Source organism: Myotis lucifugus, unplaced genomic scaffold, assembly GCF_000147115.1.
Source record: "Myotis lucifugus unplaced genomic scaffold, Myoluc2.0 scaffold_110, whole genome shotgun sequence".
NCBI classification, from domain to species: Eukaryota; Metazoa; Chordata; class Mammalia; order Chiroptera; family Vespertilionidae; genus Myotis; species Myotis lucifugus.
In genome coordinates, this window is record NW_005871158.1 from 2,832,846 (window position 1) to 2,851,502 (window position 18,657).

General features: G+C 37.7%; 1 protein-coding gene across 5 annotated transcripts in view; it reads right to left on the reverse strand.

Moving 5' to 3' along the window:
* GLMN (glomulin, FKBP associated protein) overlaps window positions 1–18,657 on the reverse strand; it is a 49,112-nt gene that overhangs the window by 3,154 nt on the left and 27,301 nt on the right. For 3 of the 5 annotated variants that reach the window (XM_023757644.1, XM_023757647.1, XM_023757646.1), the window contains exons 9-16: window positions 16,147–16,200; window positions 14,959–14,989; window positions 14,766–14,855; window positions 13,791–13,832; window positions 13,612–13,685; window positions 11,841–11,925; window positions 10,991–11,100; window positions 10,065–10,155 (exon numbers count right to left, since the gene is read on the reverse strand). In XM_023757644.1, coding sequence (XP_023613412.1) covers window positions 10,065–10,155; window positions 10,991–11,100; window positions 11,841–11,925; window positions 13,612–13,685; window positions 13,791–13,832; window positions 14,766–14,855; window positions 14,959–14,989; window positions 16,147–16,200 — 577 coding nt within the window. The remainder of the gene's footprint in view (window positions 1–10,064; window positions 10,156–10,990; window positions 11,101–11,840; window positions 11,926–13,611; window positions 13,686–13,790; window positions 13,833–14,765; window positions 14,856–14,958; window positions 14,990–16,146; window positions 16,201–18,657) is intronic. The other 2 variants (XM_023757648.1, XM_023757649.1) reach the window with 2 other exon arrangements.

Here is an 18,657-nt window from a genome sequence, read left to right on the forward strand (position 1 = left end):
TTTCTAAGTCCTTCCACCACAGAGCCAACAAGTAGGCACCATTAAGCTGACTCACACTGTTTGCCCTACTCTGGTGATTCCCTGACACCCTGCTCCACCCCACTTGTGGGCCCACCCAAGCTGTTTCCAGTGGCTTTTCCATATGGGCAGCCTGTCTTGGCTCATTTTTAGAGTTTCCTATAAACTCTCAAACAAGCAGCATCTGCCCTCGGCATGCCCTGTACCTCTTGCTAAGTGGTCCCAGGCCTGGCACTAGGGGCAGTAGCCTTGGTTAGTAGCTTGGCTTCTTGTGGGCACCTCCATTCCTAACACAAGTAGCAGCCATCTGCAGATCACTTTGTAGCTCATGCTGGGTGGTCCCGGGCAGGACACAGGTGGTGGCTGATCTTGGTCTGCACCTCCCAGGATGCCGAGAGCCACCTCCATAACAATACACTCAAGAGGCAGATTCAGTGGGCACCACTGCACAGCTGATCCTCCACAATGGTTGTAGCCAATCAGCCTGGGGATAAATCCCTCCCATTGATGTGCCAACAGCAAACAAAGCTCAACTATAACAGAAGGGTGTACACAGTCCATATGGGAAGGGGTGCTCCTGGAGTGTCCAACTTGGGTAATCGGGGACCCTGTGCCACTGGACCCTACAGGACAACTACTATATAAGGCCACTCTACCAAGCCCTAGAGATATAGCAACTCTATCTAATACATAGAAACCAACACAGGGAGGCTGTCAAAATGAGGAGAAAACATTTCCTAAATGAAAGAACAGAATAAAACTCCAGAGAAAGAACTAAACAGAATGGAGAAAAGCAACCTACCAGAGGCAGAGTTCCAAACACTGTATAAGAATGCTCAATGAACTTACAGGAAGAATAGATGATCTTAGTGAGAATATCAACAAAGAGATAGGAAACATAAAAATGAAACTAGTAAACACAAAATAAAGAACCAGTCAGAAACAAAGGATACATTAACTGAAATGAAGAATACATTACAGGAAACCAAAAGTAGAGTATCTGAAGAAGAGTAGCAAATCAGAGATTTGGAAGACAAGAAAGCAGAAAACACCCAATCAGAACAGGAAAAAAAATCCCCCCAAATGAGGATCGTGTCAGGAGCCTCTGGGACAACTTCAAGTGTACCAACATTTGCATTACGGGGGTGCCAAAAGAAGAATAGTTCAAGGAACTGAAAACCTATGTGAAAAAATAATGATGGAAAACGTCCCTAACCTGGTGAAGGAAACAGATATACAAGTACAAGAAACACAGAATCTTAAATAAGATTCAAAGAGGCCCACACCAAGGCACATCATAATTAAAATAGACAAAGGTTAAAGATAAAGAGAGAATCTTAAAAGTAGCAAGAGAAAAGCAGTTAGTTATCTTCAAGAGAACCTCCATATGATGGTCAGCTGATTTCTCAACAGAAACTTTGCAGGCCAAAGGGATTGGCAAGAAATATTCAAAGTGATGAAAAGCAAGGATCTACAATTAAGATTATTCTACCCAGCAAAGCTATCATTTAGAATCAAAGGACAAATAAAGAGTTTCCCAGACAAGAAAAAGCTAAAGGAGCTCATCACCACAAAACTAGTATTAGAAATGTTAAAGGTCTTCTTTAAGACGGGATGGGGGTTAGGGAGATAGGTTAAAGAGGGATTAAGAAGTACAAATTGGGCCCGGCCGGTGTGGCTCAGTGGTTGAGCATCAACCTATGAACCAAGAGGTCACCGGTTCAATTCCCAATCAGGGCACATGACTAGGTTGCAGGCTCGATCCCCAGCAGGGGGCATGGAGGAGGCAGCCGATTAATGATGTTTCTCTCTCATTGATGTTTCTATTTCTCTATCCTTCTCCCTTCTCCCGGTCTTTCTCAAAATCAATAAAAACATATTTTTTTAAAAGTATAGATTGGTAGTTACAAAATAGTCATGGGGATATAAAGTACTGAACAGGGGATAAAGTCAATAATCTAATCTAATAAAAGACAAACATGCAAATTGACTGTACCTTCGCTACACCTTAAGCCATGCCCACCAGCCGATCAGAGCGACTATATGCAAATTAACCCAACAAAGATGGCAGCCAGCAGCGACGAAGCTGGAGCGAGCAGGAGGCTTGGTTGCTCCAGTGATGGAGGAAGCCAAGCTTCCCGCCTGCCGCGGCTGGCTCTGAGCTCCACTCAAGGCAACAAAGTTTCAATTAAAGAAGATAAATAAACACCAGATACCTGCTTTCAGCTGGCCATGGCCACAGAGCTGGAGCGAGCAGGAAGCTTGGGTTGCCCCTGGCGATGGAGGAAGCCAAGCTTCCCGCCCTCCCTGGCCAGCTCTGAGCTCCACTCAAGGCTACGAAGTTTCAATTATAGAAGGTAAATAAATCTCAGAATTAAAAAAAAAAAGAAAAAAAGGAGAGGCTGGGGGCTTCCGTCGCCGGGGGTGTGTGGCCAGCCTGAAAACAGCCATCAGCTCCTCACACAGGCTGGCCAAACCTCCATGGGATGAGGGTCCCCACTTGGGAGGGCTTGACCAGCCTGCAAACAGCCATCAGCCCCTCACCCAGGCTGACCAGGCACCCCAGCGGGACCTCCACCTTGATCTGGCACACCCTTCAGGGCAAACCAGCCAGACCCCACCCATGCACCAGGCCTCTATCCTATATAATAATAGGGTAATATGCAAACTGACCCTAACAGCAAAATGACTGGGAATGACTGGTCACTATGACACACTGACCACCAGGGGGCAGACGCTAAATGCAGGAGCTGCCCCCTGGTAGTCAGTGCGCTCCCACAGGGGGAGCTCTGCTCAGCCACAAGCCAGGCTGACAGATGCCAGTACAGCGGTGGTGGTGGGAGCCTCTCCCGCCTCCTCAGCAGCACTAAGGATGTCCGACTGCAGCTTAGGTCTGCTCCCCGCTGGCAAGTGGACATCCCCCGAGGGCTTCCAGGCTGCCAGCGGGATGTCTGATTGACAGCTTAGGCCCAATCCCCTGGGAAGCGGGCCTAAGACAGCAGGTGGTCATCCCCCAAGGGGTCCCAGACTGTGAGAGGGCACAGGCTGGCCTGAGGGACCCCCCCCCCCCACGAGTGCACAAATTTTTGTGCACCGGGCCTCTAGTACAGTGGGGCCTTGACTTACGATTGTCCCAACTAACTAGTTTTTCGAGATACGAGCCATCTCTCGGCCAATTTTTTGCTTTGAGTTGCAAGCTAAAATTCGGGTTACGAGCCAGCTTCAGATACCCCACAGCTAGTTGGCACAGCGATCGTCACAGTGAACGCCACAACATCAGCCCAGCATCACGTGTCTCACTCGTTCACTTTAAGATTTGACATACGAGTAATTTGAGTTACGAGCTCCATCACGGAACAAATTAAACTCGTAAGTCAAGGCCCCACTGTATATATACAAAAGCCTAAGGGACCATTACAACCTGTCGCTATGACAACCACTGACCACCAGGGGGCAGATGCTCAATGCAGGAGCTGACCCCCTGGTAGTCAGTGCACTCCCACAGCCAACCTCCTGTGGCCCCTCCACCTGGCTGGCTGGCTGGCACTCCTGATCGGCCCGATGGAGGGGGGCTGGCTGGGCCACCTCCCATCATCCCTCCCCATGGCTGGCCTGGCCCCGATGGGTCCCGATCACTGGCCAGGTCAAGGGACCCCACCCATGCACGAATTCGTGCACCAGGCCTCTAGTATTGTAATAACTATGGTGTCAGATGGGTGCCAGATTTATTGGGGTGATAACTTAGTAAGTTATATAATGTCTAATACAACTGAAACTAATATAATTTGTGTGTCAATTGTAACTGAAAAATAAAAAAATTATGCATATTACCTCTTTATTATATAGGATATTTCTGAATATTGTCACCATTTACAATTTGAGATCAACAGTTTATCTGAAACATGGTTCTGTATTTTTTATTCCTTACTATTTTTCTTCTAATAAAAATATTTGAGTGCAATTTTATACATGCTGGATGAGAGTTTTGCAATTGCCATGAATTTGAGATAAAAGGTATCTCAATAAAATTCATTCTGAAAATAGATTACTAAAATAATTTGATTGTAAAACTTAACAATTTTACAGACACTGGGTGCATTTAGCTCCACAACTAACTATATATTATATTACTAAAAAATTAAATGTACAATGTTAGCTCTTCTCTGGTAACAGTTGAGCTGACCATTAAACACATAAGAGATGTTGGTAAGCAATACACTGAACATCTTAATCTTAGTCCTAACCAATTTGTCATTTCCCCTCCATTTTCTCACATTGTTCTTTGTAACTGGCCACAAAATTGGTTTCAATACCCATAACCTTTATTAAAAATCTGAATAAGCAACCTGATGTTTTCAATTATACTGTATTCCATTTTGTAAAAATTGCTGGTCTGACCCATTAAACTGATTTAATGACTCATTAATATGTTTGGTTATGATCAGAAGTTTGAAGAACATTGCTCTAAGTTACATACCTATAGGAGAAGTTGCTGAGTGAGAGTTGTCATTCTTCAACTTTATTGGATAATGTCAAATTACTCTCCAAAAGTGATTATATCTATTTGCTTCATTGCTGTTCCATATCCTTATCTATGGTATCTACCTTTTTAACATTTGCCATTCTGATGGGTATGAAATAGTATTTCATTGAAATTTTTATGTTTATCAATCTTTTTGTTGTTGTTAGTGCATATTATTCTTGTCTGTTTCAGTATTAAAACCATATCTTTCTAAATAGACTCAGAACAACTATTCTTTTTCTAGCCTTTGCAACATTTTATATAAAATTTGAGTATCTGTTTCTTGAAATTAGCCGACTTAACTCGTTTCCCCCACTCCAAGTGTTAACATTTGCCATTCTGATGGGTATGAAATAGTATTTCATTGAAATTTTTATGTTTATCAATCTTTTTGTTGTTGTTAGTGCATATTATTCTTGTCTGTTTCGGTATTAAAACCATATCTTTGTAAATAGACTCAGAACAACTATTCTTTTTCTAGCCTTTGCAACATTTTATATAAAATTTGAGTATCTGTTTCTTGAAATTATGGTAAAATGATCTGACCTTGTGATTTCTCTTAGACTGTTTGTGGCAGTTTTAAATTATATTTTCTAAGGTATTTCATTTCACTGAAGTTTTCAAATTTACTGATATGTTTTCAGGTAATTTTTATACTATTTTTCAATCTGTGCTGTATTAATAATTATACTCTTTTTAATTAATATATTGTGTCTTCGTGAATTTTTGAAATCTTGCCAGAAATTCATTAGTAACTTTATATTCTTTTCTAAAATAAGCATTAAAGCTGGAAACTTTTTTCTAAGTACCACTCTTAGCCATATCCCACAAGTTTTAATATATAGCATTTCATTATCATTCAGTTAAAAGTTATTAATATTCTTTTATCATATACAACTATCTCATAAAATAGATTTTATTCGTAATTCATAATATATAGAGGTTCTCAAGCTTCACTAAGTTAAAATTGCAGATTTCTGTGCTTTATCACAGGCTTTGATTGATAAGATTTGGGCTGAACTCAGGAATTTGCATTTATATATACATTAAAAAATACCCAGGTGATTTTGATTAGGAACATATGCTGAGAAACAATGATCTAGAATGGCCCTGTCCAATGCCAATGAGGAACTAAATTTTTAATTAAAATTTTAAAAATTAATTTAAAATCTAAATAGTCATATGTGGCTACTGTCTACTATATTGGACAGTACAAATCTAGGTCTTTATTAAGACCTTAGTTGTTTTTAATTGCAGTAATTTAATTCATAGCCCATAACCATAAAACTTAAAACAAGGTAATAAAATCATGTGCCAAAATTAGGCTAAATTGCCCATTTTGTTCAGCATAATTCCACAATCTTTCATATGATGAATAACAGTAGTATTTTTAGAAGTATGTAGGAGTGAAGAAGCTATGGAAAAAGAATATTTTCTCTTTAACATTAAGGGTACTAGATCTTTTAAAAAACTACAAAGAAAATAATTTTAAAATTTCTTTTATCAAATGTCTAGAAAAAAATAACTTAATATTTTAAAGTTATAAGGATAACAATTTGAACTGTTCACAAATACTTGCTTTTAATTTTATACCAAGTAGTCTCACTGATGAAATAGTTCTGAAATCTTTTCAGTTATAAAGCTTAACTATCTATTCCAAAATTCACTGCAGCCTATCTTACAAAAGGAAGACTAGGCAGTTCTACACTACAATGAAATTTATTGCCAGAACAAATAGGACCTTGCAAAGGAGAAAAGAAGGAAATGCATGAGACCCAGTTTCCCCCTTTCTCCTAATTTGTATGTGACTTGTTATTTATGAAGTACTATTGTAGAACTTCTAACACTTGTAATATCAAGTAACATTTATCACCTTAAGTAATTTGGTTCTGCAAATGACACAAAAAGGGCATGCTTTAATCTTGGAGAAAGAAACAATTTAAATGAGAATCCAAAATATTGGTTATATAGATTATATGCATATATGCCAGATATTTAGTTTTCCTAAATAAAAAGCATATATGCACACATTGCCTAATTGAATTTTTTAAAATTCCTGATACCTGTGGCCTTTACAAACTTATATTGCCTCCCTTGACTTTGTTTTCTTTCTGCATATTACAACCACAACTTAAGAAAAAGAATGGATGTAAGCAGGAGGATTGGAAAGGATATGAGTAGAAAATACAAAGGTAATAGATATATTTATTATAGACTATGTATTAGAATATTATTGTAATTCAAAACAACAAATCCAGACCTGGCCAGTTTTCTCAATGGTTAGAATATCAGCCTATACACTGAAGGGTCTCGGGTTTGATTCCTGGTTGCAGGGTCAATCTCTGGCCCCAGTCAGGGCACGAGTGGGAGGCAACCAATGGATGTCTCTCTCTCACATTAATGTTTCTCTCTCTCCCCCTCCTCTCTCTAAAAAATCAATGGAAAAATATTCCCACTCCTTGGGTGAGATTAAATAAAAATAAAAAGACAAAAACAAACAACTAACCCATATTTAAAGACACCTACCAAATAAGAGAACATTAGGTATAAAAGCTAAGTTGATTTTACCAGTAGAGATGGAGGTTCAAGGTTCAAAGTGTAGGAGAAGGTGCCTATCATTTATGCAGAGAGATAAATAGGCATGAAATAGTAGGATGCGGAGGGGAATGACTTATTCTTATTATTAAAAGAATAAGTCAGTTGACAGTGACCCAAAATAGCATGAAAAGAAATAGATTATCATTCAATTATGAATCACGTTGTTTTGTATTGAATGATTCTGTTCTTATTTTTCTATACACCTTTTTGAATTGCTTTTCAGCTTTTCATCTGACTAGTTACCTTCTCAGCACACTTCATTGCTCAAAAATAGGTTCTGGTAGGAGTCCTTCTGAATAGAACTACCCACAATTCAGAATCACTAGAATATCTTGTTTCCCCTTTAATCAAAATTTCTAAAAACTCAGAAGCTATCAGTTTTTAATTAACAACAGCAAACAGATTTGCCTCTCATTTACACACAATGACCTATTGCACTGGAAGAAATGCTTCCATAGTGAACAGCCTCTTACACTGCCTGAAAGATGTCAGGTTTCCATCATGGACTGGGTTTTTTTGCTAATTTCCTTGGTATGATAATTCTCATGGTAACTTGCAGGGAAATACTTTGGAATATTTGACCCCTAAGAAAAAAATTTAAAAACCATTAAATAAGAAAACAATCTTATAAGCTGGTTATACCCTTTTCTTTACCATATATGTTCAAGCCAAATAAAAGTGAGGCATGACATTGCACAGTGCTAAACTGCTGCCTTCCCTGTCTAGGCAGAGGCCCATATGCTGCCCCTGTGCTCCACGTGTTATAATCTGTCAACTCTTATTCAAGAGGATTTTTTGTCTTCCAATCAGGCAAAGCAGATCATCTGTAGGTATGGCCTTTCTGGATTATGGAAAAGTAAAAACTTATACTCCACCCTAAGGGTACCTTCCTAAAGAAGGGCCTCCACGAGGCTGAATTTTACTTGTTATATTTTCTACTTCCAGCAGAAGCTCCTTTAGCAGTTAGTTGTGATTCAAAGGTTCTGGCCACTAGGTGTGTCCTTATGCAACTTAACCTTCCTGTGCCTACATTACCTATGAAAAGTGAAAAATAAAGAATGCTTATAGCATTGTAAAGGTAAATGATATGCAACACCTAGTCGGAATAGTGTTGCCACTGGCAGTGGGGAGGGAGGGCTGTGGATTAATGAGGTCAGAATTAACTGGGAAGGGAAACAGGGAACTTCATGTGATGATAGCAATGTTTTATCTTTGATAAGGATTTGGATAATATAGATCTATTTGTTAACTGGTGAATATACAAGTAAAATCTGTGCATTTGATTTTATGTAAATTTTAACTCAAAGAAAAACTATAGGCAGATATTTTACTCTACTTAATGAAATACATGCTGAAATATTTAGGGGAAATTATGCTAATGTTTGCAGTTTACCTTGAAATACATAAAAAATTTAAGAAACTTATGGATGAATACATGATAAAAATAGAGTAAATAAGTAGATAAATCAGTGATCACTGTAACATCCTTTCAACTTGGCTGTATGTTTGAAAACTTTACAATGGTAAAATAGAAAAAATCACCCCCCAGTACAGAGTAAGCATTAATCAATGAGAGCAAATAACTATAGGGTGTCCCCAAAAATGTATACACACTTTACAGCTGGTAGCTCAGTTGATATTTCTTTCTTTTCAGATTTAACCCATTGGAATGAAGAATTATTTAAAATGTGTATACATTTTTGGGGGAGACACCATGTATTTTGTGCTGACAAGGGATGATGAACACTGAATCGACTAGATTTAATCAAAAGAGAAGCAAAATGCTACTTTTCTAATAAACTGGCATTCTAAATGATCATTTATTTAAATTAAAAAAGAAACTAAAAAACTCTTTGGCATCTTATCTACAATAATAAAATCGAAATATGCTAATTAGACCAAACGACCTTCTGGACAACCACGCTGACACCCACTGGCCCCAGGCCAGCCAAGGCAGGTGTGATGCGATTGGTCGGGGGCCCAACCACTGCCCCATGATCGCCCCACAGAGGGAGGCCCAGGCCACTGGCTGGCAGGGCGATCAATCAGGGGGCTCCACGATCACCCCAAAGAGGGAGTCCCAGGCCACCAATCAGCGGGCTGCGGTGGGTGGGCAGGGCCTCCCTCTGCAAGGGAAGCCCAGGTTCCAGGTGCCAGAGGGAAGCTGGTGCTGGCAGCCGGGGGAAGGAAGGCCTACTCTTGCATGAATTTCGTGCATCGGGCCTCTAGTATAAATATAAGTCAATTATTTTCACTTCTTTTATTACTTCCTAAAAAAAGAAACAGATTAAGAACACATGTGATTCAGGTAGCTAAAGTTAATAGACATGACACACAGGGAAACCAGCTATTAGAATAGAGTAGGTAGAAAGAGAAGATAAAAAGCAAATATAACTTTAGTGTATGACAAATCTCCCTCAAATAGTTTCTTATTTCTTGAATATCTCTAATGATACACTATTAAAAATAAATACAACTTCCTACACATTATCCAAAAGGTGCTGTTAACAGATTTTAGTGCTAAAAATGCTTTATTTTTTCAAGTCTAATGAGGGGACATCAAATTATCAGATGGTTTTATTTTATACAGCTCAGACTGAAATCATGACTTTTAGGTGGAGGCAACTGAACAAGATACCCAAATAACTATATGTTGAGCTCAAGAAGGTTAGTTGGCTTAGGACTTCCAACTTATCTAACTACCAGGTCTAAGCAGTGCTTGCAGCAAGAGAGCAAAGGTACAACAGAAAAGGAAAGGGAAGCTGGATGTGGGGTGGTAAGGGCTCTTGGGAATGAACTTCAGGTTTCAGAACAATTGTTGGCACTTCCTCCAGCCTCTGTAGCTGGGTTAGAGATGAAATATTGGCTTACGTGGATATTGATATGAAAATCTGAAACACTTCTTATATATTGTTAATATACTCACAGTTTCTTTTTCAAAAAATTCACTTACTTGATTGTCATTTTCATTATCTTTGATAACCAAATACCTCAATAAGTTTAATGAAGCCATTATCCTGTTAATTAAAAATATATGTGTTACAGTACAGTTTTATAAAATCAACAGCAATTTCAATGAAAAAGTAAGCTAAAACTTTGTGTATATTCTTATAATTATGCTTGTCATTGAAAGCACAATTTACCCTTGAACAATGCAGGGGTTTGGGGTGCCAAACTTTGCACACTTGAAAATCTGTGTATAACTATGTATTCCCTTCATCATAGTTTTTGGAGTAGTAATAGCTCATTACTCTTGTTCTCCAAGTTCAAAAAATACAGCTGTGAAAAATACTATTCTTTTTTCTCCCCAAGGAAGCCTTATTATCCTTAATATTTGAGAGTATCATCTGTTGCTTCCTGAATTTTAAGGTTCCATTTATAACCACTTCTCTATATCCATGTGAGTATAATGTAAGTGACATTACATGTCCTATATGAAAAACATGATGTCCTAGAAAACAAAACAATAAAACCTAAACACATAAGCTTTGTATAAGTTATACAAATATGCTTTGTAGTTGTAAATGTCTATTAGCTGTACTGGAATGCTGGGTACATTAAAGGCACAAAATTATACTGTTGGTCACACTTCTGGAAAGAAGGGTTGTTTCATTTTTTTAGCAAGGATGCACGATCTTTATTTTTAAAAGTTGTATTAAGTTTATTAAACAAATTTGAATAAATAAAAAGTGGAAAGAGTTTTTAATTTTGTTTTTACATAATGCCTAATCACTTAAATATGAAAATCTTTATGTACTTTTATGAATTAACCATAGAGAACATAAAATCATAGGAAGATATGGTTTATTACTTCTCAATTTACTATGTGAACCTTAGTAGTCATCACCTCACCTATCTGAGTTTTGCAGTAGATCTGTTTCAGCACCCTCTGGGAGAAAGAGTACCAAATCTAGAAGGGAAATTAGCTGTGGTCCTGTAAACCATTTGTTGTTATGTGTTCTCTGTAAAGCAAAAGAAAAACTGAAAAAGGCTTTAGCAGCTTGATAAATGTGCTTTCTAATACCTTCATACTACAAAAATAAACTATTACACATTTAAAATATATACTTTTTAACTTTAATTTCCATTCTGTCATTTACTATTTCCAGACACCTGGAACAAACTCTGCCAGTTTGTGAACACTAGTGCGTTCTTTTTCTCTCTCTTTTTTATATGGAATCACTAAGTGTCCACAAACAGATGAGACTTCAGTTTCCATTACTATTTCAGAAGTGTACGGCAAAACAAAAAGAAATCATGTTATCAACACAAAGAACACAATTTAAATCTATAATCAAGGAAGCTTCAAAATTAAGGTTAAAAAAAAAAAAGAAATAGACTGTTGAACCTCAGAGGGAAGGCAGGAGAGGGTGGGTGGGAAGAGATCAACCAAAGAACTTGTATGCATATATGTATAACCTATGGACATAGGCAATGGGGTGGTGAGAGCCTGGAGTGGGGGGGGGGGGGACGGGAGCGGGCTGGAAGAGGTTAATGGGGGGAAAAGGAGGACCTATGTAATACTTTCAACAATAAATATTAAAAGAAAAAAAAGAAATAGTAGAAATGAGAAAAAATATATACCCTAATACTAGAAAGAAAAAAATCCATAGGATGAAATCCATATTAATATATTCCACACAAAAAATACATCCTACAAAATAAAATAAATTAATAATTGATACCTTAGCTATGCTCTTACCTTTAATGATATGTCAATTTGATTTTTTATATTTTGAATAATGAAGGCCTCCACACCTGAGTGATTACTTGTATTCAATAAGCACCTTGAAAGCAAAATTACAATGCATTTGAAATTATCCTGGATTGCATTATAATGATGACACAAGTTTTACAAATTCAAATGGGCCATGTATTATTTCTAGGAATACAAAAACCAGTGAAGACAATTGGCAAGATGATTAACCAATTACAAACTCACCTATTATAGTTATTGCTCTGACTAGCAAATTCTATTTGAACTGGATCTTTCTAACAAGAAATTTCTATCAAATCCAATTTGAATCTTTTTATGCATTTAGTTGCAATGATTTAATACGGCAAGAATGGGAACTAGCATAATCACCTAAAATCTCCCCAAATTATTCCCTGTGAAAGTACACTACTCTGGTTAGACTAATTAGTTGCAAAGAAAATAATTCAATCTGACTAGCTTAAGGAAAAAGGGGGGTTTCTTGGTAGGAATACAGGTATGACTATGCATAAAGAGATTTCATAAACCTTCTCTGACTCTATCAATAGAAATGAAGAAAAGATAGACTTAAGAATGTTAGTTCTGGCCAATTCCAAAGAAGACTTCTTAGCACTTTAACAATGCCCAAATCTTTTTAACTTAATTAATTTTTATTACATAGGTGTTAACAAAATAAGATCTGCAGGCCAAATTCAACGTGCTGTCTGTTTTATTGGAACATACCTACCCTCAATACAAAGACAAAATTGAGCAGTTAAAATAGAGACTGACCCATAAAGCTTATATTTACTATTTGGCCTTTTACAGAAAGTTGACTGTTTCCTTTATCTTTCTTTCTTTTTTTTTTCTTTTTTAAGAGAAAGAGAGAGGGAAACATCGCTGAGAGATACATCGATTAGCTGCTCTCCACACACAGTCTGACTGGGGATAGAACCTGCCATCTTTTGGTGCATGAGATGATGCTCCAACCAACTGAGCCACACCAGCCAGGGCAAAGTTGGTTCTTCTTTAACTCAGATGGTTACTTTTACCCTCAAATAGCACTATTAATAAGCTCTACTATTAACTTAAAATGAATAGCCTGTCAATGACTCCTGAGCCATTAATTTCAACTGTGAATAATGGAAATTATTGACACATGCAGGAGGCTTATCAATTTGTTTAATCTTTTAAGTCCTTTTTAATTTTAGAGTAATTTAATTAACTGAATAAAATATATTATTATTCATGTAATATATATGTATGTACATATACTAGTATATGTATCCATAATTTTTAATTAACCCTTCTCTATCCATCACAGATAAGAGAATTATTTTAATATTAGAGGCCCAGTGCACGGATTCATGCACACTGAAAGGAAATTAATTAGAAGGTGGCCAGTGAGGCAGGACTGGGCAAGGTGGGCCAGACATGCCCTGGAGCCAAGCTCCTGTGGTCCCTCAGCCTGGCCTTCGGGGATCAGGATGAAACTGGCAGTCCAACATCCCCCAAGGGGTCCCGGAGTGCAAGAGGGCACTCTGCAAAGTTGCTGTCACTCAGCAGCTCCTGCATTGAGCATCTACTCCCTGGTGGTCAGTGCATGTCATACCTACTGGCTGGTTGGCCGGTCGCTTAGCCTTTTATATATATAGATGACTTCCAAGTAGAGTTGAATTACATTTTAAAAAATACTAAAATACTATAACCTGGATTAAATGGCATTAATTTGATTTTTAATCAAACACACACTTCACAATTAACCATTCTTGATACATACCTAAATAATGTATATTTGCCTTGAGAATCCAACTTGTTAATATACAGCTGAAGCATAGCTAAACCCTTTTTCCTCTAAAATGGAAGAAATAACATTGTTACATAAGCTGAATAAAGATTAAATTGTTTATTAAAATTGCTTATTGTAACTCATTATTTAGTCCTAAAACATTTACATACCAATGTCTCATCAGGGCAAAGTGTCATTACTTTGACTAAGCCCTGAAAATAAAAAAAAATTTAATTCAGATGTGAATAGATTACATTGACAGCAAAGAAACAACTATATCATCAATGATAGATACTAAAAATTCAGAAAAGTGAGAGTAGGAGATTTAAAAATGAATTAAATTTCCCCCCAAGCCTATCATCCCATTGTTATATCTATAGGAAACTAACTATAATCCATTTGGTTAAGTGAAATTGAGTGCGGTGTTGCAAAGTTGTAAATTTAGAAGCGAATGCTAATTTTCAATTACGAGTTGAGTAGCCAAAAAATGATATCAAACATGCAGAAATATAATCCATTATTAAAAATTTTTAGGCTTCATATATAACAAAAGCCATGGAAGAAATAGTGGAAGAACAAGTGGAAGAACTAGTGGAAGAACAAGTCTCTACATCAATATCTAAGGACCTACTTGTTATGATAACAAACAGTACTAGGCAAAATTTATCACAGGAGGGAAAATAAAATATCTTTCTAGTAAGCAGTCAATGTATGCCTTGAAGTCTTGAGGACCTCAGTTATGATAAAAGTAAAGGAGCTTCACTTTCCAAGGTCCCTAAAAAAACAAAGTGTTCAAGAAGAAAATATGTTTTTCCACTAGATACTAATGCTGTCAACTATGGTAGCCACTAGCCACATAGAAGTCATTTAAATTTAAATTAATTTAAATTACATTAAATTTAAAATTCAGTTCCTTAGTCACACTAGAAACATTTCAAGTGTTCAATGAGGCTAGTGGCTTTCATACTGTACCACACAGATAATAGAACACTTTCACCATCACAGAAAGTTCTATTGGACAGCATGGCACTAAAGTTTTCAAAGGATATTGAAAAGAAGGTGGGAGAGGAATCTGAAAAGACCTTTAATTAAATTTAGAATAGGGAAGGGGTTATTTTTAAGATTAGAATCCACATTTCACTTACCTGAGGTACAGTAAGAAAACTCTTGATTTCTAAGTACTGGTGAAGTAGACTATTGTCTTCCATTCTCAACAAACTATTCTCCAACAGATCCTAGATTAAAATATATGCATACATACACATATGGTAAAGTCAACAGCTCTATTTGTTGGCGTGACTATGTAATTAAATTATGATGGGTGCAAACAAATCTTACCAGTCCTTTGGAGAAAACAGACTCTTCTGTTCTGGAAGAGAATATTAAAATTTACTGACATGATTTTCTACATTTCTTTAGAATGATTCTTCATTTTAGGAAAAATAAACCAAAAATTGAAATTTAAAGACTTAATTATCTCAGGCTCTCAGTTCTTATTCGAACCCTGCAAGGAGTTAGAAGTTATGTTTTTGGCTCAATGACTAAACAGTTTGGAAATCTTAAGGTTCAAATCTTAAGTTCATACATACAGGATGTCCCCCCCAAAATTTAATGTGGTTCTACTACATTTTGAAAATTGAATGTATTTTTAATAAACACTGCTTTTATAATTACTCAAAGAGTATATACATATTTGGGGGGACACCCTGTATTCTCATTGTATGAATGTAACAGAAACTAAGTGAAAAGAACGTAAAATCTTTAAGACATAGATTTAGAGTTAATAACCACTTGTGCCAGGAGACCCTTGGAAAGTCCTGCCTTACAGGTCGAGGCTTTGGTTATTTGCCATGTTACAAATTTCCCTTCTGGGAAGAGATGGGATTGATAAACTGTCACTACTATTCCAGGAGGATAGTACTGAAAGGCCCTGACTGATCTCAAGAGATAATTTAAACTTGTTATAGGAAAAGAAAACAAAGCATAGAGTTTTGAGAAATTCTTAAATACCTGTTACTTCATAATTTTTTAAAGAGAAAGTCTTGTTTCTTAGAATCTCAAATGAAAAAAAGTTGTTGAATGATATCACTGTCAATAATCTAAGTTTTAACAGGTGGACTCAAGACACCTCCTTCCTTTTGATGCAGTTCAGATTGTATCCATGAAGCAAAACCATGGATTAACTGCTTTTATTGACTATTCCTCTTTAGATAGAGAAGGCTACAGTGGAATAAAGGTGTTTTAATTAGCCAACTTTTGAAATAAGGGAAGAAACTTCATAAGCAGAAGATTGGAAATCCCCTTTTATGACAATATTTTTATATTATCCTGGGTTTAAAATGAAAGAGATTTTGATGTAAAACTTTTTTGACTCATTTCTGTCTCTGTTGTGCATATCTGCTTCATTGTTTTATAAAATAACCAATTAATTAAAGTTTGGCAAAGAGAAGGTAGTCTCCCCTGATCTTGACAAGGACTATTTTAGTACTACTACTTAATTCTGAGATGCCATGCATATGATCTTACCTTTGCAGAAAGACTTCAATGTGCCCCATATTAAATTGCAAAAGGTACGATGGGCTAAAATACGGAAGAAAAAAGAATACACACATGAATGAGCATGTGTTTTTTAGAAATTTTACATATATACTGCTATTTAGAGATAAGGGTTTTAAAAAAAAATTTGGGGTAGGAATGGGCAAGGGCAGAGCAGGAACTCCCTACCCTGGAGGGAAATCAAATTAAAGTGAGGTCGTTAGTGTGAGTCCTAATCCAATATGACTGGTGTCCTTATAAAAAAGGGAAATGTGGAGGGACATGAATACAGGGAGAGTGCCATATGAACACAAAGGCAAGGGAGTAATGCATCTATCTAAAGCCAAGGAACATCAAAGATCGCCAGCAAACCATAAAAGCTATGTGAGAGGCGTGGGACAGATTCTCCCTCAAAGCCCCCAGAAGAAACCAATTCTGCTCTTGACCTTGAACTTCTAGCCCCCAGAACTGTGAAATAAATGTCTGTTATTTTAAGATATCCAGTTTGTGGTACTTTGTTATGGTAGCCCTAGCAAATTAATACACATACATAAGCCATTTTGGTGGTACAGTGTGATTGAGAGTATAGGCTCTGGGGTCAGACAGAACTGTTTGAATTCTGCCTTTCCCTCTATGGTACTGGGTAGTATCTTAGCATGTCTAATTAAGCCTGTTATTTTCATCTATAAAATGAATAATGCTCTATTTCATTGTGTTACTATACAGATTAGGTAACGTATATAAAGCTGTTAGCACCATGTTTAATACATGGTGAACATGCAAGTGGTAGCCATTATTGTAATATTTACATACAAATAAATCCGGGGTATAGTCATACATAAATATATAAATGTACACAAAGGAATACACCCAAGGCATGTAAGGCATATATATAATCCTTATTATGGACCTTAATGTCCAAAAGGTATATTATAAAACTAGTGTCCCGGTGCATGGATTCGTGCACATTGAAAGGAAATTAATTAGAAGAAATATTTTAGTATCACTATTCGCCATTTCTCTGTAATAGATGTGTCAACCAAATTCACGATTGACAATGACAGATCGAAACACGTGCGATTGGTGCCAGCGAGAGCTTTATATGTATCACGCATGCGCGAATAAACTTAACTTTTTATAGATACAGAATAAACTAGCTTAATCAGACCTGCTTTCTGATTTAGCTAAACTTTTTCAAGCCCAGTGAAGCACCCCAACTTCTCTTTCAGGTAATTGTTAGCAACACAGCAGTAAATATCAACACGAAGCAGATTATTATTGTAGATCACACAGGGAGAACAAAGGGTAAAATATTTTAAAAAAATATGTATATATATGTTATTGATTTTTTTTTTTTTTATAGCGAGGAAGGGAGGGATAGAGAGTTAGAAACATCGATGAGAGAGGAACATCAATCAGCTGCCTCCTGCACACCCCCCATTGGGGATATGCCCACAACCAAGGTACATGCCCTTGACTGGAATCGAACCTGGGACCCTTCGGTCCGCAGGCCGACGCTCTATCCACTGAGCCAAACCCATCAGGGCAAAGGGTAAAATATTTAACTGCAGCAGTGTTTGACTATATTCTGCGCAGTGAGAAAACCTAAAGTCGTTTTCAAGTTCCACCATTTCTTACTTCTTTTCAGTCGGGTCAAGTTTCTAAACTTTCTAAATCTCCATTTTCCAGCTGATGAAAAGAAAATAGGATTCCACCAAGTCTCCTATCGACCTACTCCAGTACTTCTGTGAGGATCAAATGAGATGAGGCACGTGAAAACACTTAACAAAACATTTGGTTAAACTGTAAAATGTTTGCACCTGACTATAAAGCAAGTCGGGTTCCTAGGCTGAAGAAACTCCAAGGAGGCTAGTTGCTAGGGAGAGGAAGTGGGTGTTGCTATGTGATGTCATTACCCAGTGCCCACAGTGACCATTTCTGGGCTGGGCTGGGGGCCGCATTTTGCACCATGGGGTCTTGGCAGCATTGGCTGCAATTCAGTGGAATATCGCTCGGGGTGGTGATGGGGTCTGTGTCCCACTTGGGGGAAGCTGAGTGTTGGTTTTTTGGCACCAGGTCCATGGTGCCATTTTTTTAAAATGGCCAGTGCACATCATGGCAGCTCCTGCGTTGAGAGTCTGCACCCTGGTGGTCAGTGCCAGTCATGGCTACTGGTCAGATGGATGGACACAGCCTTTTATATATATACTAGAAGCCCAGTGCACAAAAATTTGTGCACTTGGGTGGAGGGGACCCTCAGCCCAGCCTGTGCCCTCTCGCAGTCTGGGACCCCTCCGGGGATGTCCACCTGCTGGATTAGGCCCGCTCCCGGGGGATCGGGCCTAAGCTGGCAGTCAGACATCCCTCTGGCAGCCCGGGAGCCCTCGGGGGATGTCCACTTGGCAGCGGGGAGCAGGCCTAAGCTGCAGTCGGACATCCTTAGCGCTGCTGAGGAGGCGGGAGAGGCTCCCACCACTACCACTGTGCTGGCAGCCATCAGCC